General features: G+C 43.9%; 1 protein-coding gene across 1 annotated transcript in view; it reads left to right on the top strand.

Moving 5' to 3' along the window:
- Window positions 1–23793, top strand: part of LOC311138093 (pre-B-cell leukemia transcription factor 1-like) — a 48548-nt gene extending 24755 nt beyond the window's left edge. The window contains exons 3-9 of the mRNA XM_084172755.1: window positions 18472–18719; window positions 18896–19086; window positions 19191–19326; window positions 19642–19798; window positions 21646–21776; window positions 23400–23486; window positions 23688–23793. Coding sequence (XP_084028881.1) covers window positions 18472–18719; window positions 18896–19086; window positions 19191–19326; window positions 19642–19798; window positions 21646–21776; window positions 23400–23486; window positions 23688–23780 — 1043 coding nt within the window. The 3' untranslated portion in view covers window positions 23781–23793. The remainder of the gene's footprint in view (window positions 1–18471; window positions 18720–18895; window positions 19087–19190; window positions 19327–19641; window positions 19799–21645; window positions 21777–23399; window positions 23487–23687) is intronic.
- Window positions 23794–25619: the final 1826 nt, after the last annotated feature.

Raw genomic sequence — 25619 nt, 5'->3', positions numbered from 1 at the left:
AAGTCCGTTTGGTGGAAAAATCACTGGTGGGAAAATGTGCATTTTTTTAATGCAGATTCTAGAATATTCGCATTAAATCTGTTGCCAATTTGGATGGAAACCTAGCTAGTGACATGAACATACAGTATATTCAGCATGACATTCATGTGAACATTATAATATGATTACAATCCAAAAGTAATGTGAAATAACTAGCAGTAGCCACTAGCCAGCCAGCAGCCCTGGGCGGAGCATTGCACTCTGGAAATCGTAGTATGCTGTGTAAAATCCATTTTTATTTCTATGGTGTGTAAACTATTGCAATATAGAAGCTTAAGAAATGAGCTTCAAAGTGTTTTTATGTTGTTTTGGAACTAAACTATTAATTTAATACATACAATAATTTAGCTGTAATGAATCATAGGTCTAATGTCATTTTACCTGATATTATGTCCATAGATGAGCAAATTAACCCCATTTTATATGTATCAAATTACATTTTTAAACAGTTTTTAGATGTAATTGTACAATTATTTTGTATGCTCCGAGTCTCAGATATGGTTTTTCATAAGGAACATTTAAAGATATTCATCTGATATTTAGTATGGTGTTTTATTTTTGAATGAAATGTAATATAGAAGATATTATATTGGTTATTTGTTGTTCTACCAGTTATCAACATATTGATCAAGGATTTCAAAAATAAAGCCCAGTGGTTATTCTGTGACTTAAGCTAATACACATTATTTTTGCCGTTGTATCCTTTTGGTATTGAGTATCCTTTCTGTATCGGGTATCGTGATACTAAACCTGGTATCTGTATCGAAGTCAACATTCTGGTATCGTGACAACGCTACTAACTACATAGACAAATGGGAGTAACACAGTTAGATACTCATATACACAGCTCCTTGACTGACTCATACTCTCTACTGACTGACATTTTTATTTTATTGCATTGATGCATTTTACATTCACGCTTGGTTATATAGTGAGGGGGAAAAAGTATTTGATTCCCTGCTGATTTTGTACGTTTGCCCACTGACAAAGACATGATCAGTCTATAATTTTTAATAGTAGGTTTATTTGAAGAGTGAGAGACAGAATAACAACAACAAAATCCAGAAAAACGCATGTCAAAAATGTTATAAATTGATTTGCATTTTAATGAGGGAAATAAGTATTTGACCCCTCTGCAAAACATGACTTAGTACTTGGTGGCAAAACCGTTGTTGGCAATCACAGAGGTCAGACGTTTCTTGTAGTTGGCCACCTGGTTTGCACACATCTCAGGAGATATTTTTTGTTCCACTCCTCTTTGCGGGTCTTCTCTAAGTCATTAAGGTTTCGAGGCTGACGTTTGGCAACTCGAACCTTCAGCTCCCTCCACAGATTTTCTATGGGATTAAGGTCTGGAGACTGGCTAGGCCACTCCAGGACCTTAATGTGCTTCTTCTTGAGCCACTCCTTTGTTGCCTTGGCCGTGTGTTTTGGTTAATTGTCATGCTGGAATACCCATCCACGACCCATTTTCAATGCCCTGGCTGAGGGAAGGAGGTTCTCACCCACGATTTGACGGTACATGGCCCCGTCCATCGTCCCTTTGATGCGGTGAAGTTGTCCTGTCCCCTTAGCAGAAAAAGACCCCCAAAGCATAATGTTTCCACCTCCATGTTTGACGGTGGGGATGGTGTTCTTGGGGTCATAGGCAGCATTCCTCCTCCTCCAAACACGGCGAGTTGAGTTGATGCCAAAGAGCTCCATTTTGGTCTCATCTGACCACAACACTTTCACCAAGTTCTCCTCTGAATCATTCAGATGTTCATTGGCAAACTTCAGACGGCCTTGTATATGTGCTTTCTTGAGCAGGGGGACCTTGCGGGCGCTGCAGGATTTCAGTCCTTCACGGCGTAGTGTGTTACCAATTGTTTTCTTGGTGACTATGGTCCCAGCTGCCTTGAGATAATTGACAAGATCCTCCCGTGTAGTTCTGGGCTGATCCCTCACCGTTCTCATGATCATTGCAACTCCACGAGGGGAGATCTTGCATGGAGCCCCAGGCCGAGGGAGATTGACAGTTATTTTGTGTTTCTTCCATTTGCGAATAACTGTTGTCTCCTTCTCACCAAGCTAATTGGCGATGGTCTTGTAGCCCATTCCAGCCTTCTGTAGGTCTACAATCTTGTACCTGACATCCTTGGAGAGCTCGTTGGTCTTGGCCATGGTGGGGAGTTTGGAATCTGATTGATTGATTGCTTCTGTGGACAGGTGTCTTTTTATACAGGGAACAAACTGAGATTAGGAGCACTCCCTTTAAGAGTGTGCTCCTAATCTCAGCTCGTTACCTGTATAAAAGACACCTGGGAGCCAGAAATCTTTCTGATTTAGAGGGGTTCAAATACTTATTTCCCTCATTAAAATGCAAATCAATTTATAAAATTTTTGACATGCATTTTTCTGGATTTTTGTGGTTGTTATTCTGTCTCTAACTGTTCAAATAAACCTACCATTCAAATTATAGACTGATCTTTTCTTTGTCTGTGGGCAAACGTACATAATCAGCAGGGGATCAAATACTTTTCTCCCTCACTGTAGTCACTCACACACTAGATGATTTCATTCCGTTTGTAGTGCACCACATCCCGGACTGTTGTGATGCTCTCTGTCACTCAATCTGTTTGTTCCCTCTCCTTTGCAGAATGGAGAGAATGAAAAAGAGCGAGGAGGGGAGGGGGAGAGAAAGAAGGAGCGATAGAGATTGATGAGGCAGTAAGAGCAGTAGTAATTACTCTATGTCCCCCACGCCAGATTGGCAGACGGCTAATATCACACAGACCCCTGGACCTGACAGACACCCAGTCCACGCCCTCCCCAAACAAGCCCTCCGACCGGGGAGGGAGGGTCAACCCCAGGCTTGGTTGGGCCTAATGGTAGGTGGGCTGACTGGTCTTTCTGTGGTGTGGTTACCAAGCCCCCTTGTTATTTTATTCCTCCAGGAATTAAAGGCTCTCGTCTCGATGCTGTTGTGATTCAAAACACAACGGCTGTGTTCGAAATGGGGCCCTAGTCGAAACTAGTGCACTACAGTGCATTCGGAAAGTATTCAGACCCCTTCCCTTTTGACACATTTTGTTACGTTACAGCCTTATTTTAAAATGGATTAAATAAATAAAAAGTACACACAATACCCGATAATGACAAAGCGAAAACAGGTTTTTAGAAATTTTTGCAAATGTATAATTTGTGTATATATATACACACACATACACACTACCGTTCAAATGTTTGGGGTCACTTAGAAATGTCCTTGTTTTCCATGAAAACATACATGAAATATAGCAAAATACATAGGAAATGTAGTCATTGACAAGGTTAGAAATAATGATTTTTAATGGAAATAATAATTGTCCTTCAAACTTTGCTTTCGTCAAAGAATCCTCAATTTGCAGCAATTACAGCCTTGCAGACCTTTGGCATTCTAGTTGTCAATTTGTTGAGGTAATTTGAAGAGATTTCACCCCATGCTTCCTGAAGCACCTCCCACAAGTTGGATTGGCTTGATGGGCACTTCTTATGTACCATACTGTCAAGCTGCTCCCACAACTGCTCAATAGGGTTGAGATCCGGTGACTGTGCAGGCCACTCCATTATAGACAGAATACCAGCTGACTGCTTCTTCCCTAAATAGTTATTGCATAGTTTGGAGCTGTGCTTTGGGTCATTGTCCTGTTGTAGGAGGAAATTGGCTCCAGTCAAGCACCGTCCACAGGGTATGGCATGGCGTTGCAAAATGGAGTGAGAGCCTTCCTTCTTCAAGATCCCTTTTACCCTGTAAAAATCTCCCACTTTACCACCACCAAAGCACCCCCAGACCATCACATTGCCTCCACCATGCTTGACAGATGGCATCAAGCACTCCTCCAGCATCTTTTCATTTGGTCTGCGTCTCACAAATGTTCTTCTTTGTGATCCGAACACCTCAAACTTCGATTCGTCTGTCCATAACACTTTTTTCCAATCTTCCTCTGTCCAGTGTTTGTGTTCTTTTGCCCATCTTTTCTTTTTATTGGCCAGTCTGAGATATGGCTTTTTCTTTGCAACTCTGTCTAGAAGGTCAGCATCCCAGAGTCGCCTCTTCACTGTTGACATTGAGACTGGTGTTTTGCGGGTACTATTTAATGAAGCTGCCAGTTGAGGACCTGTGAGGTGTCTGTTTCTCAAACTAGACACTAATGTATTTTTCCTCTTGCTCAGTTGTGCACCGGGGCCTCCCACTCCTCTTTCTATTCTGGTTAGAGCCAGTTTGCGCTGTTCTGTGAAGGGAGTAGTACACAGCTTTGTACGAGATCTTCAGTTTCTTGGCAATTTCTCGCACGGAATAGCCTTCATTTTTCAGAACAAGAATAGACTTGACGAGTTTCAGAAGAAAGTTATTTGTTTCTGGCCATTTTGAGCCTGTAATCGAACACACAATTGCTGATGCTCCAGATACTCAACTAGTCTCAAGAAGGCAAGTTTTATTGCTTCTTTAATCAGCACAACAATTTTCAGCTGTGCTAACATAATTGCAAAATAGTTTTCTAATGATCAATTAGCCTTTTTAAAATTATAAACTTGGATTAGCAAATACAACGTGCCATTGGAACACAGGACTGATGGTTGCTGATAATGGGCCTCTGTACGCCTATGTAGCTATACCATTAAAAATCTGCCGTTTCCAGCTACAATAGCCATTTACAACATGAACAATGTCTACACTGTATTTCTGATCAATTTGATGTTATTTTAATGGACAATTGTTTTTCTTTCGAAAACAAGGACATTTCTAAGTGACCCCAAACTTTTGAACGGTAGTGTACCTTATTTGCATTAGTATTCAGACCCTTTGCTATGAGACTCAAAATGAGCTCCGGTGCATCCTGTTTCCATTGATCTTCCTTGAAATGTTTCTAGGGGGTGGATTTAACAAGTGACATCAATAAAGGATCATAGCGTTCACCAACCTTTTTTAAAAGACTGCTTTTATTTATTTACTAGCAAGCAATGAAAACGTGCATTTTATTTAAAAAAGTCCACATCAAAATATTTTTTACTGAAGTGCCTTGGACTATAGCACTCTACAACCCTGCACATTTAGCAGATTAGCTGCTCGAGCGTCTAAGGACAGTTGGAAAGAGGAGGTAGAACGTTTTAATAGATAGACAAAGTTTGCAAAACAATTGCTTATAATCATTAGTAAACACTCCCGCTATTAGGTGAAGTTTATCTACGTGAAAATAAAGTTAAAACATTAGAAAAATCCTAAAATGAATGTAGGCCTATTTTAAACTGATTTGACAGTTATTTTATTTTCATGACTCTTAATCCATAACCGTCAGTTACACAGTTATTAAATTAAAGTCACAGCCTTATTGTGAACATGGTAATGCCCTTTGAGTGTAAGAGCTATTTGAAAAGAACACCTGAAATTTCAGCCTGTTTTGGTGGGATGGAGTTTTGGCCTGCCTGGTGACATCCCCTCTCTGCCAATAACAGCTAATTTTCTGTTTTCCCCTCCCCCATTCAGACCACTCCCAGACGGTCCTAACAAAATTCTTGCTTGAGAAATTGCTCTTTGCTAAGAAGCTATTTCTGTTTGTGTTTGACAATTTTTATTGAAAACAATCAAAGGTATTGAATTGTTACCCAGAAATTATTTGATTGAGAAACGCTGCATTGGACGTTTTAAAGCTCAGACATATCGGTAGCATTGTCAAACGTTTGCATGCCGACAGTACTTGGCACATCTGAACAGTGTCGGCAGTCAATCTCTTTCGTGTTCACACAGCAAAGACCTTGGAAGTCCTCAGCCACCCAGCCTTGTTAAAATACTCCAAACCAGAAAGTGGCAGTTGTGTTGTTTAGTTATGCATATCCTTGCGTATTGTTTATGGTATAGATTCCAAGCTATCTGTGCTAATGTTGCTATTGGGTAGAAAGCCCTTCTTGATACTAGCCAGATGGCCACAGCTAGATAATTACATTTACATCATTTAGCAGACGCTCTTATCCAGAGCGACTTACAAATTACCTAGCAAGATGACGAATAAACAATTTAATTCACTCTCCATAGTGCCAGCCCATAGCCAAATGTTTAGCTAGCTAGCTAGCTAGCTAACGTTAGCATATTCGCTAGCTAACACAACATAGCTAGCTAAGGACACTGCACTAACTTGGTAGCTAACACAGGCAGCTGTTACATGGAAACTAGCTAATCCATTGTGATTTATGTCATTACTAGCTGCAGTGGTTAGCTAGTTTGGAGGAGGTATTTAGTGTTGTGTGCATTACGTCTGTGCACTTAGCTAGCTACCATCCCATAGCCTACATTGCATATGATGTGTAACTGGCACATCGTAGATGTACGGAAAAAATGCCCCCCTTTTTTTATCTCCCCACATTCGAGTTTGTGCTCTTGGATTGGCCCAAAGTCAAGTTGTTGGCCACTGCTGAGCATTACGATTCTACAAGTAGAATCGGTAGGTTCGTCGCTACCGGGTCAGCACACAGCTGGTACCGCTATTGTTCTAGCAAAAACAAGAAAGTACCTACCAGCAGTCTATTGGCAGTGAGATTCTCGGTGTGTTTCATGCTTTAAAGGCCCTCTCCTCAATTTGAAACACGAGGCAGCCCGCCACTTGGTTTGCTATAAAGCTGAGTGATACCGCTGGAGAAATGTAGGCCTATCTACTCTCAAATTCAAATATGCAAGTGATGACAGTCCATGAGGTCGGATCTATCCTACATGGGGAGCCATGCCTGTGTTCCAGTGCTCTTAACCAATACTCCTCAGCTTGTCTCTCCTCTCCCTCTCTCCCGTTCAGTGGGGAGGTTGTTCTAAAGGCAGCCACTGTCAGTCCTCTTAATTAAAGACATGTAAATGTGGCCTCAGCTGGATTGCATTAATGGTGGTAGTGGCGGGCGGTTGGAGTGTCAGAGCTCCCAGTGCCCTAATCGCCACTAATTAAGGATTAATTACAATTGATGGGAGGGAGCCTTCTAGCCTGGTCCCAGATATGTTTGTGCTGTCTTGCAGACAATGACCATAGGAGTTGGCAAGATGACACAAACAGATCTGGTACCAGGCTAGGAGTTGGCAAGACAGCACAAAGAGATCTGGGACCAGGCTAAGAGCTTGTAGAACTCCTCCACACCAACCGGAGTCCCAGAGAGAGTGTTTTGTGTATTTTACACACACACACCATGACTGTGTCCAAAATGGCCCCCCATTTCTTTTAGAGTACACTATTTTTGACATGTTACAGACATAAAAACAGAAAAAAGGCCATCACTCACTTAATATAATTATCTTTAACTCATAGCAACATGTCTTAACAGACCACACACTGGCATACTTTGTGGCTTGCGCCTTCCTTTGTGTGTGTGTGCCACTGAGACTGCCCAGGATTAGGCAGTGTGTTGTGGGTTATTGGCGGTATTAAGGACCCCGTCTCCTGGTAAGCCTGTGGAGCTGCTGTGTTCTCCAGAGAGGAAGTTTAGATTGGTGACGCCTTGGATTTAGGCGTTAGTTAATCTACGCTAATCTGGCAGTCTCCCACAAAGGTGTAAACACAACACTCATACAAGAATGCACATAAACAAAACTCATTCTGCAGCAGGGATCATCAACTAGATTCAGCCGCATGCCTATTTTATTTTATTGAGCAGAGGGTCGGGAGGCCAGGAACATAATTACAAATAATTTGTAGACCGCAAATTGACCGCAAGAAGCACAAACAGATATAATTGGACTAAAACATAATTTCAAACCTTGATTACATTTTGTATACGATCACGTCTCTTTATTGTGCATGGGAGTACTTGGGAACAGATTTCCTAAATTAAAATAGCTTGGAGCTGATTTCCTGGGGTTTTTAGTCTTTTGTCCAACAATGAAAATTCATCAAATTATTTTTTGCTCAGAAAACTTGGAGGGACAAATAAAACCACTTGGGGAACCTACAGCTCTACAGGCTGTATAGTTTGTTTCAATCAGGCTATGTTTGTGAGTAGCTTAACTAATTAAAGATTGCTTAAACATATAGTACATTGTAGTACCTACTTACCAGTACCCTAGATATGTGCTATAATACTATTTAATATAACCACTGAATCTGTGTGTGTGATTACACAGAGTTAGTGCTAGTGTAGTCAGACAGAAAACCACCATGCAGGCTTAGCTTCTCCAGCTCTCTCCCGGGTAACATCTGACTCTGTCATGGTGCTCGTTGGTTCGTTATGAATGGCCGCTGCTCCTCTGATCTATTGCTTAATTGCCACCTCATTTGCATAACAGTGCAAATTAACAACCTCTCAAATGGGCGTTAATTTTTCAAAGTCTTTAGGAGCTCCTTAAGAGGCGACGCTAACGAGCACGGGAGAGCAGGCAGCTGGGCTAATGAGAGAAGAGAAGGAGAGAGGGAAGACGGGGAGCCTACATGTACATATTACCTCCACTAACCTGTACATATTTTTAAGGGCCTGTAAGTAAGCATTTCACGGTAAGGTCTACACCTGTTGTATTAGGCACATGTGACACATTACATTTGATTTGAGAGAGATGGAAGACATGGAGAAGGAAGGATGGGGAAAGGGACAGATGTGGTGCTGGACGGTATACTGAAACTTCATACTTTTTTGATACTAGAACATGAAAACTTGTTACTTTCGGTACTTCTGTCAAATGTCTCACGTCGTATACTGATTGAGAGGGTAAAGTCTGTCTTATCAGCGCAGCCGTTGTCTCCTTATAGCTCGAGCGCATCATTCCTGCCTCTTGCCTGCTCCACTTACTCATTCGCTAGAGCACTGGGAGTCTGGACTGCAACATGTTAGCTCCCCACTCATGCGGCACAGAAGTTAACACACTTTAATTATGCATCGCAGCATGTAGACATTTTGAAACTGTTAATTACAGTTTGCAAAACAATGTCCATACAGGCTAGAACACTTTCTAATGCAAGAAGATACTGGTAGCTTCCAGCTTTGTAGGCTAACTTTCCTTGCTAGCTTACAGCTGAAGCTAACATCAACTCACTACGCTAGTACTTTGTTGGTGATAATATAGAAACATAACGCAAAATATGCTGATTGTCACCAAAAACTTTAATTCACTTAATTGTCTCTCCATGATGTCCAAAGATACTTTCCCCCTTCGCCTGTCATGTCTCTTCCTCACGACTTCAACTGACTGTGTGGGCGTGTGCCTCTTCATGAATGACATCATTACTGGATTTAAAGAGACAGTGCAAACTTTTATAAAAGAAGAGATTGCTACTTCTATGCAAATGTTGTTGATCAGTACAATAAAATAAGTCCCACATGGAAGGGAAACAGATTACAAACAATCTATAGCCACATGAAATCAGCGAAAACAACCTCTAACTCAATGCATGCACACAATCCTATTGAATATGCATTCATCTTTATTGTGAATAGGCTGCCTAGGCTATGTCTTGATTTACTCAGTTTATCAATAGTGATTTACCATTCAAATAAATTGTTACTGTTATGTAGTTAGATTGGTAAAAACAAAGTCATTGTATGATTGTATAGTTTATTCATGAATGCATACTTGGCTGCCTCTGAAAAATGTTGACAAATTCAAATGTAATGTTATTGAACTCAAAAGATATGCAACGATTGAACAGAGCAGTAGCTTTGTTTCTGTCTGGATCAAGTGCCATTCTGTGATTCTGGCTGGCGAATAAGCATTTTTTTTGGCGTGGTATCATTTTTGTATCGAGTATCGTGATGGTATCGTGATAAAAAATTATTCTATCATGACAACACTAGGAGAGAGTTAAGGCAGGAAGGAGGGATAAAGGGACTACTGCCACTTTAAGGAATACATCTACCCTCTACCTAACTACCCTCCTGCCTCTCACTCCTCCTCTCTTCATCTCATGCCTGCTGCTCCTCTATCTCTACCATCCACTCGTCCAGTGGATGCTTATTATGAATGTGTTGGATGATATAGGCTCATATAGAGTTGAACCATATAGACCATTGATTACTTTTGATTTGCTCTGGTCTCCATAGTTGTCGTCTCTAGTTAATGAAGGGTTGATTCATGCTTAAGTGTGTGCGTGTGTGTTTGCCCAGGGTGGGACATCTCCCATTCACACCCCTCATCACACTGTGTTGACACTGACCACTCACCACTCCCTCACTAAGGAAGGAAGCACACTGACCATTTGTGTGACTGTTTGTTTGTTTTTGTGTGTGTCCCTGTGTGCATTTGTGTGTGTACCTAAAGTAAAGAGGACCAACACAACCGCAGACGCTGCTTAGCCTGTGCTGCTTAAAGCAGGACCTGACACATCCACAGCATACTACTGCCCCTCTCTCTAAAAAGTACCACTCAATAGACTAAGGAGATCCACCCAAAACTAAAATGTGCAGTGGAATTTTGGTATTTTATTAGGATCCCCATTAGCTGTTGCAAAAGCAGCAGCTACTCTTCCTGGGGTCCACACAAAACATGAAACATGACATAATACTGAACATTAATAGACAAGAACAGCTCAAGGACAGAACTACATAAATACTTTTTAAAGGCACACACAGCCTACATATCAATACATACACACAAACTATCTAGGTCAAATAGGGGAGAGGTGTTGTGCCGTGAGGTGCTGCTTTATCTGTTTTTTGAAACCAGGTTTGCTGTTTATTTGAGCAATATGAGATGGAACAGAGTTCCATGCAATAATGGCTCTATATAATACTGTACGCTTTCTTGAATTTGTTCTGGATTTGGGGACTGTGAAAAGACCCCTGGTGGGGTAAGTGTGTGTGTCAGAGCTGTGTGTAAGTTGACTATGCAAACAATTTGGGATTTTCAACACATTGACTGCATCACTTCTTTTTATAAGAAACAGTCTCTCCTCAACTGTTAGCCAAGAGAGACTGGCATGCATAGTATTTATATCAGCCCTCTGATTACAATGAAGAGCAAGACGTGCCGCTCTGTTTTGGGCCAGCTGCAGCTTAACTAGGTATTTCCTTGCAGCACTGGACCACACGACTGGACAATAATCAAGATTAGACTAAACTAGAGCCTGCAGAACTTGCTTTTTGGAGTGTGGTGTCAAAAAAGCAGAGCATCTCTTTATTACGGACAGACCTCTCCCCATCTTTACAACCATTGAATCTATCTGTTTTGACCATGATAGTTTACAATCTAAGGAAACACCAACTAATTTAGTCTCCTCAACCTGTTCAACAGCCACACCATTCATTACCAGATTCAGCGGAGGTCAAGAACTTAGGGAATGATTTGTACCAAATACAATGCTCTTAGTTTTAGAGAAGTTCAGGACCAGTTTATTAGTGGCCACCCATTCCAAAACAGACTGCAACTCTTTAAGGGTTTCAGTGAGTTCATTAGCTGTGGTTGCTGATGTGTATATGGTCACACATGCTTTGTTTAATTCCAGTGGCAGGTCATTGGTAAAAATAGAAAAGAGTAGAGGGCCTAGAGAGCTGCCCTGTGGTATACCACACTTTACATGTTTCACATTAGAGAAGCTTCCATTAAAGAAAACCCTCTGAGTTCTATTAGATAGATATCTCTGAATCCACGATATGGCAGAGGTTGAAAAGCCATAACACATACGTTTTTTCAACAACAGGTTATGGTCAATAATATCAAAGGCTGCACTGAAATCTAAGTACAGCTCCCACAATCTTCTTATTATCAATTTCTTTCAACCAATCATCAGTCATTTGTGTCAGTGCAGTACATGTTGAGTGCCCTTCCCTATAAGCATGCTGAAAGTCTGTTGTTAATTTGTTTATAGAGAAATAGCATTGTATTTGGTCAAATACCATTTTTTCCAACAGTTTGCTAAGAGCTGGCAGCAAGCTTATAGGTCTGCTGTTAGAACCAGAAAAGGCCGCTTTAGCGGAATTACTCTGGCTTCCCTCTGGGCCTGAGGACAAAGACTTTCCTCTAGGCTCAGATTAAAGATATGACAGATAGGAATGGCTATAGAGTCAGCTACCATCCTCAGTAGCATTCCATCTAAGTTGTCAATGCCAGGAGGTTTGTCATTATTGATCGATAACAATCATTTTCCCACCTCTCCCACACTAAATTTACAAAATTAAAACTTGCAATGCTTTTCTTTCATTATTAGTTTTTTTATGCATGAATACAATGGCTCACTGTTCATTGTTGGCATTTCCTGCCTAAGGTTGCCCACTTTGCCAATGAAGTAATCATTAAAATAATTGGCAACATCAAATGGTTTTGTGATGAATAAGCCATCTGGTTCTAATGAGTTGAATTTGTCTTTCTGCCCATAATTTCATTTAAAGTACTCCCAAGTTTTTTTTCCATCATTTCTTTATATCATTGATCTTGGCTTCATAATACAGTTTCTTCTTTTTGTTGAGTTCAGTCACATAATTTCTCAATTTGCAGTAAGTCAGCCAGTCAGATGTGCAGCCAGACTTATTAGCCACTCCTTTTTCCCCAATATAGGCCCGTTTGCTTTAAGATTTGCTTTATCTTGGCCAGGTCGCAGTTGTAAATGAGAACTTGTTCTCAATTGGCCTACCTGGTTAAATAAAGGTGAAATAAAATAAATACAAGTTTGTTGGAGTGAATGTAGAGTCCAAATTGGCAACTTGTGTAGGTAAAGATGTTATGATGCCCTCACTTCCCTACTTACTTGTGAACCATTAGCATCACCTTTTGTACAGCTTGTTTGCCAGTGCACGTGACCGACTGGGTTTCGAACCCGGGTCTCAAGACTGTGTTGAGCTAAAGCGTTGAAGTCTTCAGGTCACAGGCAAGGTTAGTCATCATCTGAGCATGGTTCACCACCTCTGTTACACCAGGGCTATGTTACCATTTGTACTAAAGGGAGGAGGAGGGAAAATGGAAGAGGATACCCCTGGAGTAGGTTTAGTACTCCAGACTGCACTCAGACGACTCCCGCTGTAGCATGGGGATCCTAATTCAACCTGTGGGTTCAGTAACAGTCTTCAGTTTCCTCCCGGGGCCCAGAGTCACTTTACACTCCTCTTCTAGGCTGCTTTCATCATCAAATTTTGAATTACAGAGTACTCATTATAGAATTTTATGGTTATCATAAACCTAGGTTGATATTTGATATTTTGTTTTATATATGTGATATTTTATATCAAATTTTCAACCATGTCATAGACTGGGAACTTTGCTCAGTGCATTTATTTCACAAAGAGTTTACTGCACATCCTTCTCTTCTCTGTGAGTTGGCATTGAGAGCCAGTGACTTTCACTTGGTACTGGCAGCGAATTCGCCTGAATGTCAAGCCTTGACTCGTTTGTAGTTCCTTCTTGTGTGAAGGTTATGTGTAGCTTGGAACCTCCTTTCTGTTCAACCATTATTTTCTTCTGGATTTATTTATGGCCAGGTATAGTAGTAGGAGCATTTCTGAAGCGTTTTCATTCCTATCATTCTGCTGTTTCCCTCTTGCCATTTTTTTTTTCTTCCTTAGCCTCTCTCGCTCTGCTTTTATGTCTGCTATGACGCCCTTGTTTTTTCCAATTCTCCTTGGTTCTCCTTCTAGGCTACCCTCTCTCTCTTTACCTTTTTTTCCCCTCTCACCCGCTCTCCCTTGTTCTCTCCCCCAGTGAAAGGCTGAGAATACCCAAGGGAGCTGATGCAATTAAAATGCTAATCCTGTCTGTCTACAGGGAGAGGAGGAGGAGAGGTGGGGGGCTGACAGCATGAGGGATTGCAGCTCACATGGAGAACTCGACTGAAATGGAGAACAGAGGGGGGGGGGGCGAGAGAGGGGAAAGGGGAATACAGGAGAGTGGGGGGGGGGGGGTCGGAGTGAGAGAAGAGACAGACGATGGGTAAAAAGTGTGTGTGTGTGTGCCATGAGCTAAGGGATGGATGATGGCGTGAATGTGTTCGGGGTACATGCTTCTCCCCATAATGTACTGAAGACACTGCTGCTCTGTTAGGGTAGCCTTCAACCTCACCCTGCTACACATGTAGGCCTAGGCAGGGGTACTCAACTCTTACCCTACAAGGTCCGGAGTCTGCTGGTTTTCTGTTCTACCTGACAATTAAATACACACACCTGGTGTCCCTGGTCTAAATCAGTCCCTGACTAGAGAGGAACAATAAAAAAATGCAGTGGAACTGGCTTTGAGGTCCAGAGTTGAGTTTGAGGGACCTACCTACTTGCTCTACCTACTAGGCCTACAACGCACAATTGCGATATAGCCTGTGTGCAGAAATGAGGTGTGTCTACTACACAGCATAGCGATATTGGCTGTGAGGCAGAAATGAGTTTCAGGATTATGTATGCAGTGGAAACCCCAGCTGGAGAGCCTGAATATTTCATAGTATGACTGTAGCTCCCCTCCCCTCTTCTTCTCTCCTCTCCTCTTCTTCTCTCCTCTCGCTGCCTTTCTCAATGCCACACAACCTACCTAACCCTAGGGTGCTATTGTGTGGTTTTTACTGAAAAATTGTATTGTGGCCGCAAACACCAGTTCCCTATTGCTTTATTGGAAAATGCATTACGACTGCTCAGTACTGAGTGCATAGGCCCTAATAGACGTGTGTGGTTGTCAGAAATCACAGCTTAATAATTGGAGTAATTAGTGGAATCTGAGGTCATTAGGGGCAACAGCTGGGGGCTATAATAATGAGGACTGGCGGGGGGTTAGGAGGGGGTGTGTCAGCAGAGAGGTGGGGCAAGACCTGGAGAGGCATGGTTGACCTCTTGGGCTGTAGGTCAGTTGACTACTCCTAATATTTATTTATTTATATATTTTTATTTTTAGGTCATTTAGCAGACACTCTTATCCAGAGCGACTTACAGGAGCAATTAGGGTTAAGTGCCTTGCTCAAGATTTTTCACCTAGTCGGCTCGGGGATTAGAACCAGCGACCTTTCGGTTACTGGCACAACGCTCTTAACCACTAAGCCACCTGCCGCCCTATGACCACTGCATACGTGTATCACAACAACTGACCAGAAGCAAATACTTTATTTGATTAAGTGCGTTTTGCCTGGAGTGCTAGATGGGTGGGGTTTGTACTTTTAGGACTTTTCCATTGACGTTGTTGGTCTAGACGAGCTCAATCAAGCGCAGCTAAAGTATTTGGTAGGTAACAAATACTATTTCAAGTTTTGAGCCGATGTCTGATGAATATTCTGTGTGTCTAGTGTATTGCACCCTGTGTGTCTAGTGTATTCCTGTGTGTCTGCTGCCTCTGCTGGATCGGGAGATGGTTAGTCTGGACCAGTGTCTGGGACGGGACAGCTCACACTGACTTCTACACACCCACACGAACACACGAACACACACGCACGAACACACACGCACGAACACACACACACTCTAGAAGCTACAAACCTACTGGAGAGCACAGACACACAGGAAAGGCTAATCCTCTAACTATTAAAACACCATCTACTCAGACAAGCACACACCAAACTCTAAAACGTAGCAAGTAGGTGCATAGTTTGCATACACATCATAAAAGCACTTTCTCTCTGCATAGCCTAGAAGTACTAAAGTATAGCTTTGTGAGTGGAGAGGGAGAGAGGGATGGGCCAATCGGGGTCGTTAGTTCAGTCGGCTGGGTCTGCTGCATTCCTGAGCAGTGAGCAGGGATAAGAGGGGGAGCAACAGAGAGAAGGAATGTGTCTCAGAGAGAACTGAGAGAAAGAGAGAGGATCTAGGTGGAGAAAACAAGAGGCAAGAGGGAACAAGGAAAAAAGAGAGCAACAGCAGGGGAGAAAAAAGTTTTATAGAAAAGGAGGGAAAGTTGTTGGATAGAAGTTAAGAGGAGAGGGCGAGACCATTGTTTAGGGGATGTGGGGACGGAGGGGGAGAGAGTGGGCAGAATTGTTAGGATGCACTTTAAAGTAGTACACTAACAGAAAGGATACTGACTTTATTGTGGAAACATCCTGGTATCTCAAGTGTCCAGTAACTACATGTTAAAGCCACAATCCAGAGTTTGTGTTCTAGTCCAACAACAGCCCTGCCGGTTGGTTGTGTAAACTTTTCAAGAATCAATGGATAGGCCTATATCATTAACATTGAACTGCAGGAAATATCCCAGATGCATTTACTGTTCAGAATAACTCTCTCCCATGTCTGTGTTAACCCAGAGAGGACAAAGCAGGTAGAAATATAATTATCTCCTGTTTTACCTCTGTTCCAGAACTGTAAGCTGAACAGAACAGGGCTTTGACAGCTGCTAGTTATGGCTTTAAAAAAAAAATACTTTATTAATCCATGCAAGAGGGAAATGTCTCCTCCTGTACCCAACACCTTTGACATACACACACATTATATAATGAACAAAAATATAAACGCAACAATTTCAACGATTCTACTGACTTACAGTTCATATAAGGAAATCAGTCAATTGAAATAAATAAATTAGGCCCTGATCTATGTATTTCACATGAATGGGCAGGAGCGCGGGCATAGGCCCAGCCACTGGGGAGCCAGGCCCAGCCAGACTAATTCGTTTTTCCCCACAAAAGGGCTTTATTACAGACAGAAATACTCCTCCGTTTCATCAGCTGTCCGGGTGGCTGGTCTCAGATGATCCTGCAGGTGAAGAAGGAGGTCCTGGGCTGGCGTGGTTACACATGGTCTGCGGTTGTGAGGCCTGTTGGGCGTACTGCCAAATTCTCAAAAACAACGTTGAAGGTGGCTTATGGTACAAAAATGAACATTCAATTCTCTGGCAACAGCTCTGGTGGACATTCCTGCAGTTAGCATGCCAATTGCACGCTCCTTCAACTTGAGACCTCTGTGGCATTGTGTTGTGACAAAACTGCACATTTTAAAGTTGCCTTATATTGTCCCCAGAACAAGGTGCACCTGTGTAATGATCATGCTGTTTAATCAGCTTCTTGATATACCACACCTGTCAGATGGATGGATTATCTTGGCGAAGGAGAAATGCTCACTAACAGGGATGTAAACACATTTTTGCACAAAATTGGAGAGAAATAAGCTGGGATCTTTTATTTCAGCTCATGAAACATGGGACCAACACTTTACATGTTGCGTATATATAGTGGTCCTCTGTAGCTCAGCTGGTAGAGCACGGCGCTTGTAACGCCAAGGTAGTGGGTTCGATCCCCGGGACCACCCATACAGAAAAAATGTATGCACGCATGACTGTAAGTCGCTTTGGATAAAAGCGTCTGCTAAATGGCATATTATTATTATTATATTTTTGTTCAGTATATATATATATATATATTCCTGTACTGTAAGCAGCAGAACAGTAAGTTGGACAGAACAGGCTCTGAGAGAGCTATTGGTCTTGTTTTTAATACAGGAATGCTACAGGTCTCCTATACCCCTTTCACTCTACTGAGCCAAGATGTACTGTGCTAGCCTGGTTAGGTGGCACATCTACCATAGTTGCTTGAAAGGACAATGTACAGTACGGCATGATAGTGTTTAAAACAAAGGCTGTGAGTCAAAAGTGTGTGTTTGTCTATAGGAGTCTGTGTGCATTGAGAGGAGTGTGTGTGCACGTCTGTTTGCACCTGTGTGTGTTTTGCACCTGTGAGTACTGTGTTCCTCCGTATGTGCATTTGTGCTTCCTGTGTGTGGGTGTCTATCTGTGAGAGAGAGAGAGAGATGAGTGCATGGCTGGGGGCTGACAGAGGTCCTGTGTTTAATACAGTGGAATAGTGGAGCGGCTGAAAGCTGTACTTACGGCCAGCCGAGCTTGTAGTGACAGCACATGCACTCCCATTACTCTGCCCATGCCTCATGTTGCTGCTGCCTGCCTCTCTCTGCTCTTTACTGGCAGCCTGCCACCGACCGAGGTGCCACAGTGCAACCTGGTGTTGGAATAGGGTACTGCTAATTTAGAACTAACTGAAGAATTCAGGGAAGTCCCAAATGGCACCCTATCCCCTTTGTAGTGCACTACTTTTAGGGTGCCTTTTGGAACTCATCGCCAAGTGACTCGGGAGAGAGTCGGCCAAGTGACTCGGGAGAGAGTCGGCAGGGTTGTTTTGACAGCTCGGCACTTCTCCTACTGTCCTCCCTTCCCTTGCACCTGCTGGAACCCTGAATAGTCATACTCTCCGGTAGAGAAAATACAGTTTTGCCTATTTGGAAAAGTTTTTTTTCTCTCAGTACATTTATATTCAAAACTAAGGCCCTAGTCCAGAAACAACCCCTAGCCAAGGCACTTCTAAAGATCTGAAGGAAATCGGATAGGAGAAGCCTGTAGCCTAAGCAGTATGGCAAACATTCTACCGAGCCTCTCTGAGGGTGTTACGACCCTATTGCCTATACCTATCCAACTCCTTCAGATCTACGTCAAGTTAAGTGTCTAGGATAAAGGGGTGAATCTGAATGAGGCTGACGTTGCAATTGAGACATGGTGTTCCCTTATCCTTAATGCCTGATTGATATATTGATTCTCACTTTTCGCCTCCTCTCCAGTGCTGAGTATCCGAGGCATTCAGGATGAGGACCCCCCAGACCCCCAGATCATGCGTCTGGACAACATGCTGCTGGCCGAGGGCGTGTCTGGCCCGGAGAAGGGCGGGGGCTCGGCTGCAGCGGCGGCAGCTGCAGCAGCGGCAGGAGGGTCGCCCGGCGCCGACGGCGGCATCGAACACTCGGACTACAGAGCCAAGCTGGCCCAGATCAGACAGATCTACCACTCTGAGCTGGAGAAATACGAACAGGTAGGAGAGAGAGAAGCAGTGAAGCACACACACATTTCTCTCTCTTACCGTCAAAGATGAGTTTTCCTGAGATGTTATTTTTTTATAACGGAACTGAAGTTAAGTTTCAAATTTGTGTTGATAGTCCCATCTCTTCCTCATCCTCCTCCTTCTCTTCCTCCGCCTCCCGACCCCAGGCATGCAGTGAATTCACCAACCACGTGATGAACCTGCTGAGGGAGCAGAGTCGCACGCGGCCCATCTCTCCCAAGGAGATCGAGCGCATGGTGGCCATCATCCACCGCAAGTTCAGCTCCATCCAGATGCAGCTCAAACAAAGCACCTGCGAGGCCGTCATGATCCTACGCTCCAGATTCCTCGACGCCAGGTCTGTGTGTTTGTGTTTCGTTTAATTTGTAATCTGCAGTGCTTTTTAAAATTGTGTCCGAGATGAATATCGTGCGACTGACTTTGTGTTTGTGTGTCTGTCAGGCGTAAGAGGCGTAACTTCAACAAGCAGGCTACAGAGGTGCTGAACGAGTACTTCTACTCCCATCTCTCCAACCCCTACCCCAGTGAGGAGGCCAAAGAAGAGCTGGCCAAGAAGTGTGCCATCACCGTCTCACAGGTACTGAGTCTGCACCACACACTTCTTCTGCCAGTGGACTTACCAGTACTGAAACCAGCTTTTCCCCTTCCATTGTACAGTCTGTTCCCCTGCCTAAAATAATTTTGCTTGATTTGGATTCAATTGAAAGTGTCAGGTGACTGAAAATGTACTGAAACGGGGATGGACTACCTGACGTTTTCTAGTAAGAAACGCTTGTTTTCGTTTTCCGTTGGGAAACCTTTTGCTACGGCGTGCACTGATGAATACAACCCTGGAAAGAAATCTAGGGGAAACACTGACTAATACACTGGTGTCTGTCCGTCTCCCCCTCAGGTTTCTAATTGGTTCGGCAACAAGAGAATACGGTACAAGAAGAACATTGGTAAGTTCCAGGAGGAAGCGAACCTCTACGCAGTTAAAACAGCGGTGGATGCTGCCAGCGTGTCGGCGCAGGCTAGCCAGGCTAACTCTCCGGCGACGCCCAAATCAGGTACCGTGTGCCCCTACCAACCACCCCTGACCCCACCCCTCCATCCATATCTCAATCACCCTGCCTCGTCACACCAATCAGCTGATGCCCATGCTATTACACACACACACACACACACACTGTAGTTCATACACACTGGCAGAAGTGTAGAACCACATACACAGAATGAGGACAATGTCTGTGTCTGTCTGGCTCTCCATCGGACTTGTTCTTCTGTTCGTTTGGTGTGTGATGCGTTGCTGTGATGTTATTGCGCTCACAGGTTTTCTATAGAGGAGCGTTTTTTTAGACCAAATCTTATTTTGGACCAGATTGATCATCTCCTTGTTTAAAGTTGCTTTATTGTTGTAGAAAGTGGTTATTTTCAGGGATAAATGTAGCTTGACTCAGCAGCATCATAGATGCTGGGCTATTGCCATAAGCAATAACTCTTAGTAGGAAATGACCGTTATCCCCATTCAATAATCAATGTATTTTCTTTTCTTTCTGAATGGTTTCTGTTCAATTTCACCACTTCCTCTTTTGATGTCATCATTTCTTATTTATTTAGCCTACCACTACTGCAAACTCCCACTCCTGTTGGCTGTCTGTCTCTTTATGTAGCGGCCAGCACACCTTTACATTAGTGGACAGTATACACACACTCACACCTTTACATTAGTGTACAGTATACACACACTCACACCTTTACATTAGTGTACAGTATACACACACACACACATACATTAGTGTACAGTATACACACACACACACACACGTATGTACCAGCTACCCCTATTTGCTCAGGAAGCAGACAGGAGCAGGTAGGTGATGTACCATTTAATCATTGTGAGCCGTACTGTATGTCTGCCTCATAGAAAACCTATTATTATCTGGATTATATTTCTATGGTCTGCATCTCCTGCAGTAAGATTACAGCTCGCTGGTGGACTGTCAAGCATCAGTACTAGGACTCAAGACTTAACCAACAAAAAATTTCTGAATTCCACTTTGATGTTCACTTGTTACAGTGTAACTAAAACGTTGACCGGTGTTTTTCATGTAGTAAGACATATTTGTGTCGTCTTGATTTTGGTCCGTTTCCAACGAGAAAGTTGCAGTTGGCCTATAGTTTGGCCATTCATATTCTCTTGTGCAAGCCTCTTACTTCCTAAGTGTCATTCACAACAACATGTTGTGGCGACACTTGTGGCGTAGTGGTCTAAGGCACTGCATCGCAGTGCTAGCTGTGCCACTAGAGATCCTGGTTCGAATCCAGGCTCTGTCGTAGCCGGCCGCGACCGGGAGACCCATGGGGCGGCGCACAATTGGCCCAGCGTCGTATGGGAGGAAATGGCCGGCAGGGATATAGCTCAGTTGGTAGAGCATGGCGTTTGCAACGCCAGGGTTGTGGGTTCGATTCCCACGGGGGGGCCAGTATGAAAAAATAAATAAATAAAAAATAATAATGTGTGCACTCATGTAAGTCGCTCTGGATAAGAGCGTCTGCTAAAATGACTAAAATGTAAAATGTAACATGAGGAAGGTGGAAATTGAGGATCCATCTGCACATGTATTGGATAATCTTGGCACCCAGAAGGCTGTGTCACGAGGGACTAATTCATTGCTCACCCACTTCTAAATACTCCACGATCCTTATGTTTTCAACACTAGCCAACGGGTTGTGAGCGCGGGTATGACTGTTTCTTTTCAAAAGCCAGTGTACTTTAACTTCCTGGTTGAGCTGTGATCTCTGACCCCTGGCACACTGCGGTGCCTGATTGGCTGACACAGCCACACAGAGGTGTCTGACTGACAGAGCCACACTGAGATACCCGATTGGCTGACACAGCGTGTGTTGCCTGCAGGGTCGTCGGGATCATACAGCTTGTCTCATGCAGGCGACGCTGAAGCTGTTGCCTACCTCGGCCTGCGCCCCTCGAACCTCAACGGGGCCGGGGAGGCCGTCCTCAACATCGCCCCTTCTCTGCAGCCCCAGGTAGGCACTGAGGACCTCTAGGAAAGCCTGCCTCAATGCCCCAACCACAACCCCCTCCAACCCCAACCCAGTCACTATAGGGTTGCAAAATTCCTGTAACGTTCCCAAAATGTCCTGGTTTTCATGAAATCCTGGTTGGAGAATTTCTGGAATCAGGAAGGAATAATTAAGGCAATCCTTCAACCTGGAATTTATTCAAACAAGATTTCTGAATATCCAGGGCATTTTGGGGAGGTTTCCGGGACTTTCCCACCCCAAAACCAGTGACCCAAACATCCCTAGACACCAGCTCCTCCTAGCACATACTAGTTATGATGACCCCCTCCTCCACCCCTGCCCTAGAATCACCCCTGATCCATAAACACCCACCCCAAGATGCCCTGTGGCACCTGTCCCTGTTCCACTTAGCAGAGAAACACGCCTCATGGTGCATTTTGGCCCTCCTCCCCTCTCTCCAGCCCCCTCCACATAACCTTGTGTTTCAGTTAAGCCTTTGGTGTACCTACCCTACCACCCTCCCCCAGTTATTTATCCATCCATTTTATCTCTATATGTCCATGTTTGCTTCTCCAAATGCACCCTATTCCCTACATAGTGCACTACTTTTGAGGGATATGGTGCCATTTGGGACGCACACAGCCATCTCTCTCCATCCTGTGACCATGGAAGCCTAAGGCCCCCCTCTACTCCTCATTACTCTGCTGTTGTTGCCCTCCACCTCATCACTGTGCTGTTTGTAAACCTGTGGAAGTGCAGTGTTGTTGAAGAGGATCCACAGATTTCTGCTGTAAATAGCCTGAGGCTAGCCTGGACGCTCAGTGTCAGAGAGACTGAGGGGAAAACCCTCGGTTGCATTTCCTTGACTCCTTGTGTCCGCTCCCCTCGCATCCTTCTCAAAACCTATTGGAGACTGTCAGAGGGGAGGGACCGCTGGCTTTCTCATCCAATAGGTTTTGATAAGGAGGCGAGGAGAGAGGACACGAATGCAATTGAGATTCTCCCTGACTAACCGGACGGTAGGCAGCAGTTTCTGCATTCAATCAGTGATGACTGAGAATACAACAAATTGTGCGATGAACAATAAAAATAATACAGGAACAATAGATGTAGGCTTTTAATGTTAGAACTGTGATACCAGAGAGGCAGATAGTGTACAGAGAAGTGAGCAGAGGTTAGCTAGTAGGGAACCAGCAGTCCAAACCAAGAGCCATGCTGCTTTTGCATTGCCAGATACAGCAGAGGTTTGTGGAAGCTTTACAGTTCCTTTTATTACCACCTGTGTTTGTGTGAGACTACGCCCTGATTGATGCGCAACTACGTGTGTGTGCCAGACCTGGGTTCAAATAGTATGTTAACACTTTTGCTGCACTTGATTGAGCTTGCTCGGCACAACGGAACCAAGCCTATCTGGCAGTCCAAGCAGGCAGGCTCAATCAAACGGGCTCAAAGTGTTTGAAAGGAAACAAATCCTTTTTGAACCCAGGTCTCTGTGTGTTGGTCCTTCTATCCTTGTGGGGACCTAAATTCCCCACAAGGATAGTAAAACAAGGAAAGTGTGTGTGTGTGCGCGTGTGTATGTGCATGCATCTCGTAGCTGATGGCGCCTGTCTTGTCTCCCTCCAGGTGGATACCCTGCACCGTGCTACACACCTGACGGCAGGCTATGAGGAGTTGACCGCTAGCGCCCTCTACACCCCACACCGCCTCCATGTGAGTCAAACCTCCCTTATTGCCTCCCTTCTTTTATTTAGACCGAAAGAAATGCATGCCTACCAACAAAGTATTTGTAGTCCAGGCAAATGTATTTAGTGCATTTTACAAGGGTCACAACACACCTATATTAAAAATTGAAACAAAACTAGCTGCCCAAATTGACATCTTTGTTTTTCTCTCCTGGTTCTCTCCTTCTAGACTAGCAACAGCTGGCAGGACACCACTCACCCCTCCTCCGTCACCTCTCCACCAGGCCCCCCTGGCAGCGTCCAATCTGACACCTCCAACTGAGACCCCCTCCCCTCTCCTCTTCCTCCACCCCAGAGACCTCTCTTTCTTTTGGGGTCTGCTCTGACCACTACCCACCTACCCCCATCCTCCTTCCTGCCTGCCTCTCCACTACCAGTCCGGACTGGGCAACTCATGCCAGGCGCTGTACACACACTCTCAAACTCACACACACACACTTCTGTGGACCGTTAAGATGGACAACTGAACAGAAGACATTTCCCTTCCTTCCACTCTACAGAAATTCTGGAGGCTCCTTTGTCTTCATATCGAATTTGAGGAGAGGAGACTGACTGGCGCCTGATCATGACATCATAACCCCTCACCAGCTCCAGGACCTTTTGAGGAACTACTAACCCAACCAACCTGGCTGTGTAGGGCAGGTGATGATGTCTGTACATTACCTGTGTATATGCTCATGTCAACACCACACAGTGTTCCCAGCCTGTCCATTACCTATCCCTTGTGAGGTTCTGGTGTTGACGTGTGTGATAGCGGTCACACACACACACTAACGCCAGGCACTGTGGCGATACGGATCACAAGATGAGCTCTGCTCACCTTGCTTGTACCAAAGTGATGTCCTCTCTCCTCTCTCCCCCAACCTGATAGTTGTTACCCCCCCCAACCCCCAGCAACTAGTATCACAAAGACACCACCGTTGTTTCTTCTATTTTTTAGTATTGTTTATAGGTCAGATATGCAGATATGATTTACAACCCCTTGTATGGAACGTGGACACAGATCTGTCAAGCACAAACTTTTGCACCTTTTTACAGGTGCATCTACCTGGTGACAGTAGTTCTGGGGAGTTGAGCGTACAGTGGGCTTGAGGACAGGACTGAAGATGAAGGGAGAGGGGAAATGAGCGATCCTCTTTAGTCCTCCAAAGGTTGTTTCTATTGCGTCCCCCTTCGGTTAGTCATCAAAAGCTGTAGACGTTACTTTCCTCTGTCTGTCAACTACTTTTAGTTGATTGTAGCCTTTTTTTCTAATGCTGTTTCACAAAGAAATGCACCAGCCACCAAATAAGGTTTGATAGACCCTGAAAGTGGTGTTGGGACGGTGAAATGGGTGGAATGAAATTAGTTTAGTGGCAGAGAGATGGCTATGTCATTGGGGGGGAAATGTGACATGAAAATGTTTATAAATAATTGTGACCGTCTTCCAATGCATGTAGGCTTTTTAGGTGTTCAGTGATGGTTCTCATTTAAATATTCCAGTTATTTAGCTTCTTCACTTTTGTTTTCTCAAAGACACAGACCAAAAAGGAGTAGATGCGTTATGCTGTATGTACAGAGTTCTTAGATGTCTCAATCGGGATGGCTTAATGAATACGGCCCAGTCTTACGGGGTAAGGCTGGGCCGTATTCATTAGGAACCAAACTGGCTGAAACAGGGGACTTACCTGAATTTGTCCAACAAGAAATGCTTGTTTTCGTTTGCTGTTGCAAAACGTTTCACTTACGGTGTACACTAATGAATAGGACCCTGGGTTTATACTCCACCAAACAGTCTCTTGAGCAGAACTTTCCTGGGGCGTACGACGTGCATGTAGTCACAAAGCGTACATCTAGTACATCTAGTGTACATTCAGCCTTTACATTTTGTATCATTTCTTCTTTGGTATATTTAACAACTGTGGCCTCCCCACTAGCAGGGTATTATTCAGTAGGGCACCGAGTGATACGGGTTGCTGCTACCACCTGAACGTATCCAATAGGAACACGTGTTTTTGGTTGCAAACCGTTTTGCTACGTTGTGCAGGACTCTGGTGGATCTCCAGTCCAGACAGGGCTTGACAACTAGCGTTTAGCTCACAGGCCACACTACAACTTTGCA

Source organism: Coregonus lavaretus (assembly GCF_964263955.1).
Source record: "Coregonus lavaretus genome assembly, chromosome: 2".
Taxonomy (NCBI): Eukaryota; Metazoa; Chordata; class Actinopteri; order Salmoniformes; family Salmonidae; genus Coregonus; species Coregonus lavaretus.
This window is presented reverse-complemented; position numbering and strand designations above follow the sequence as displayed.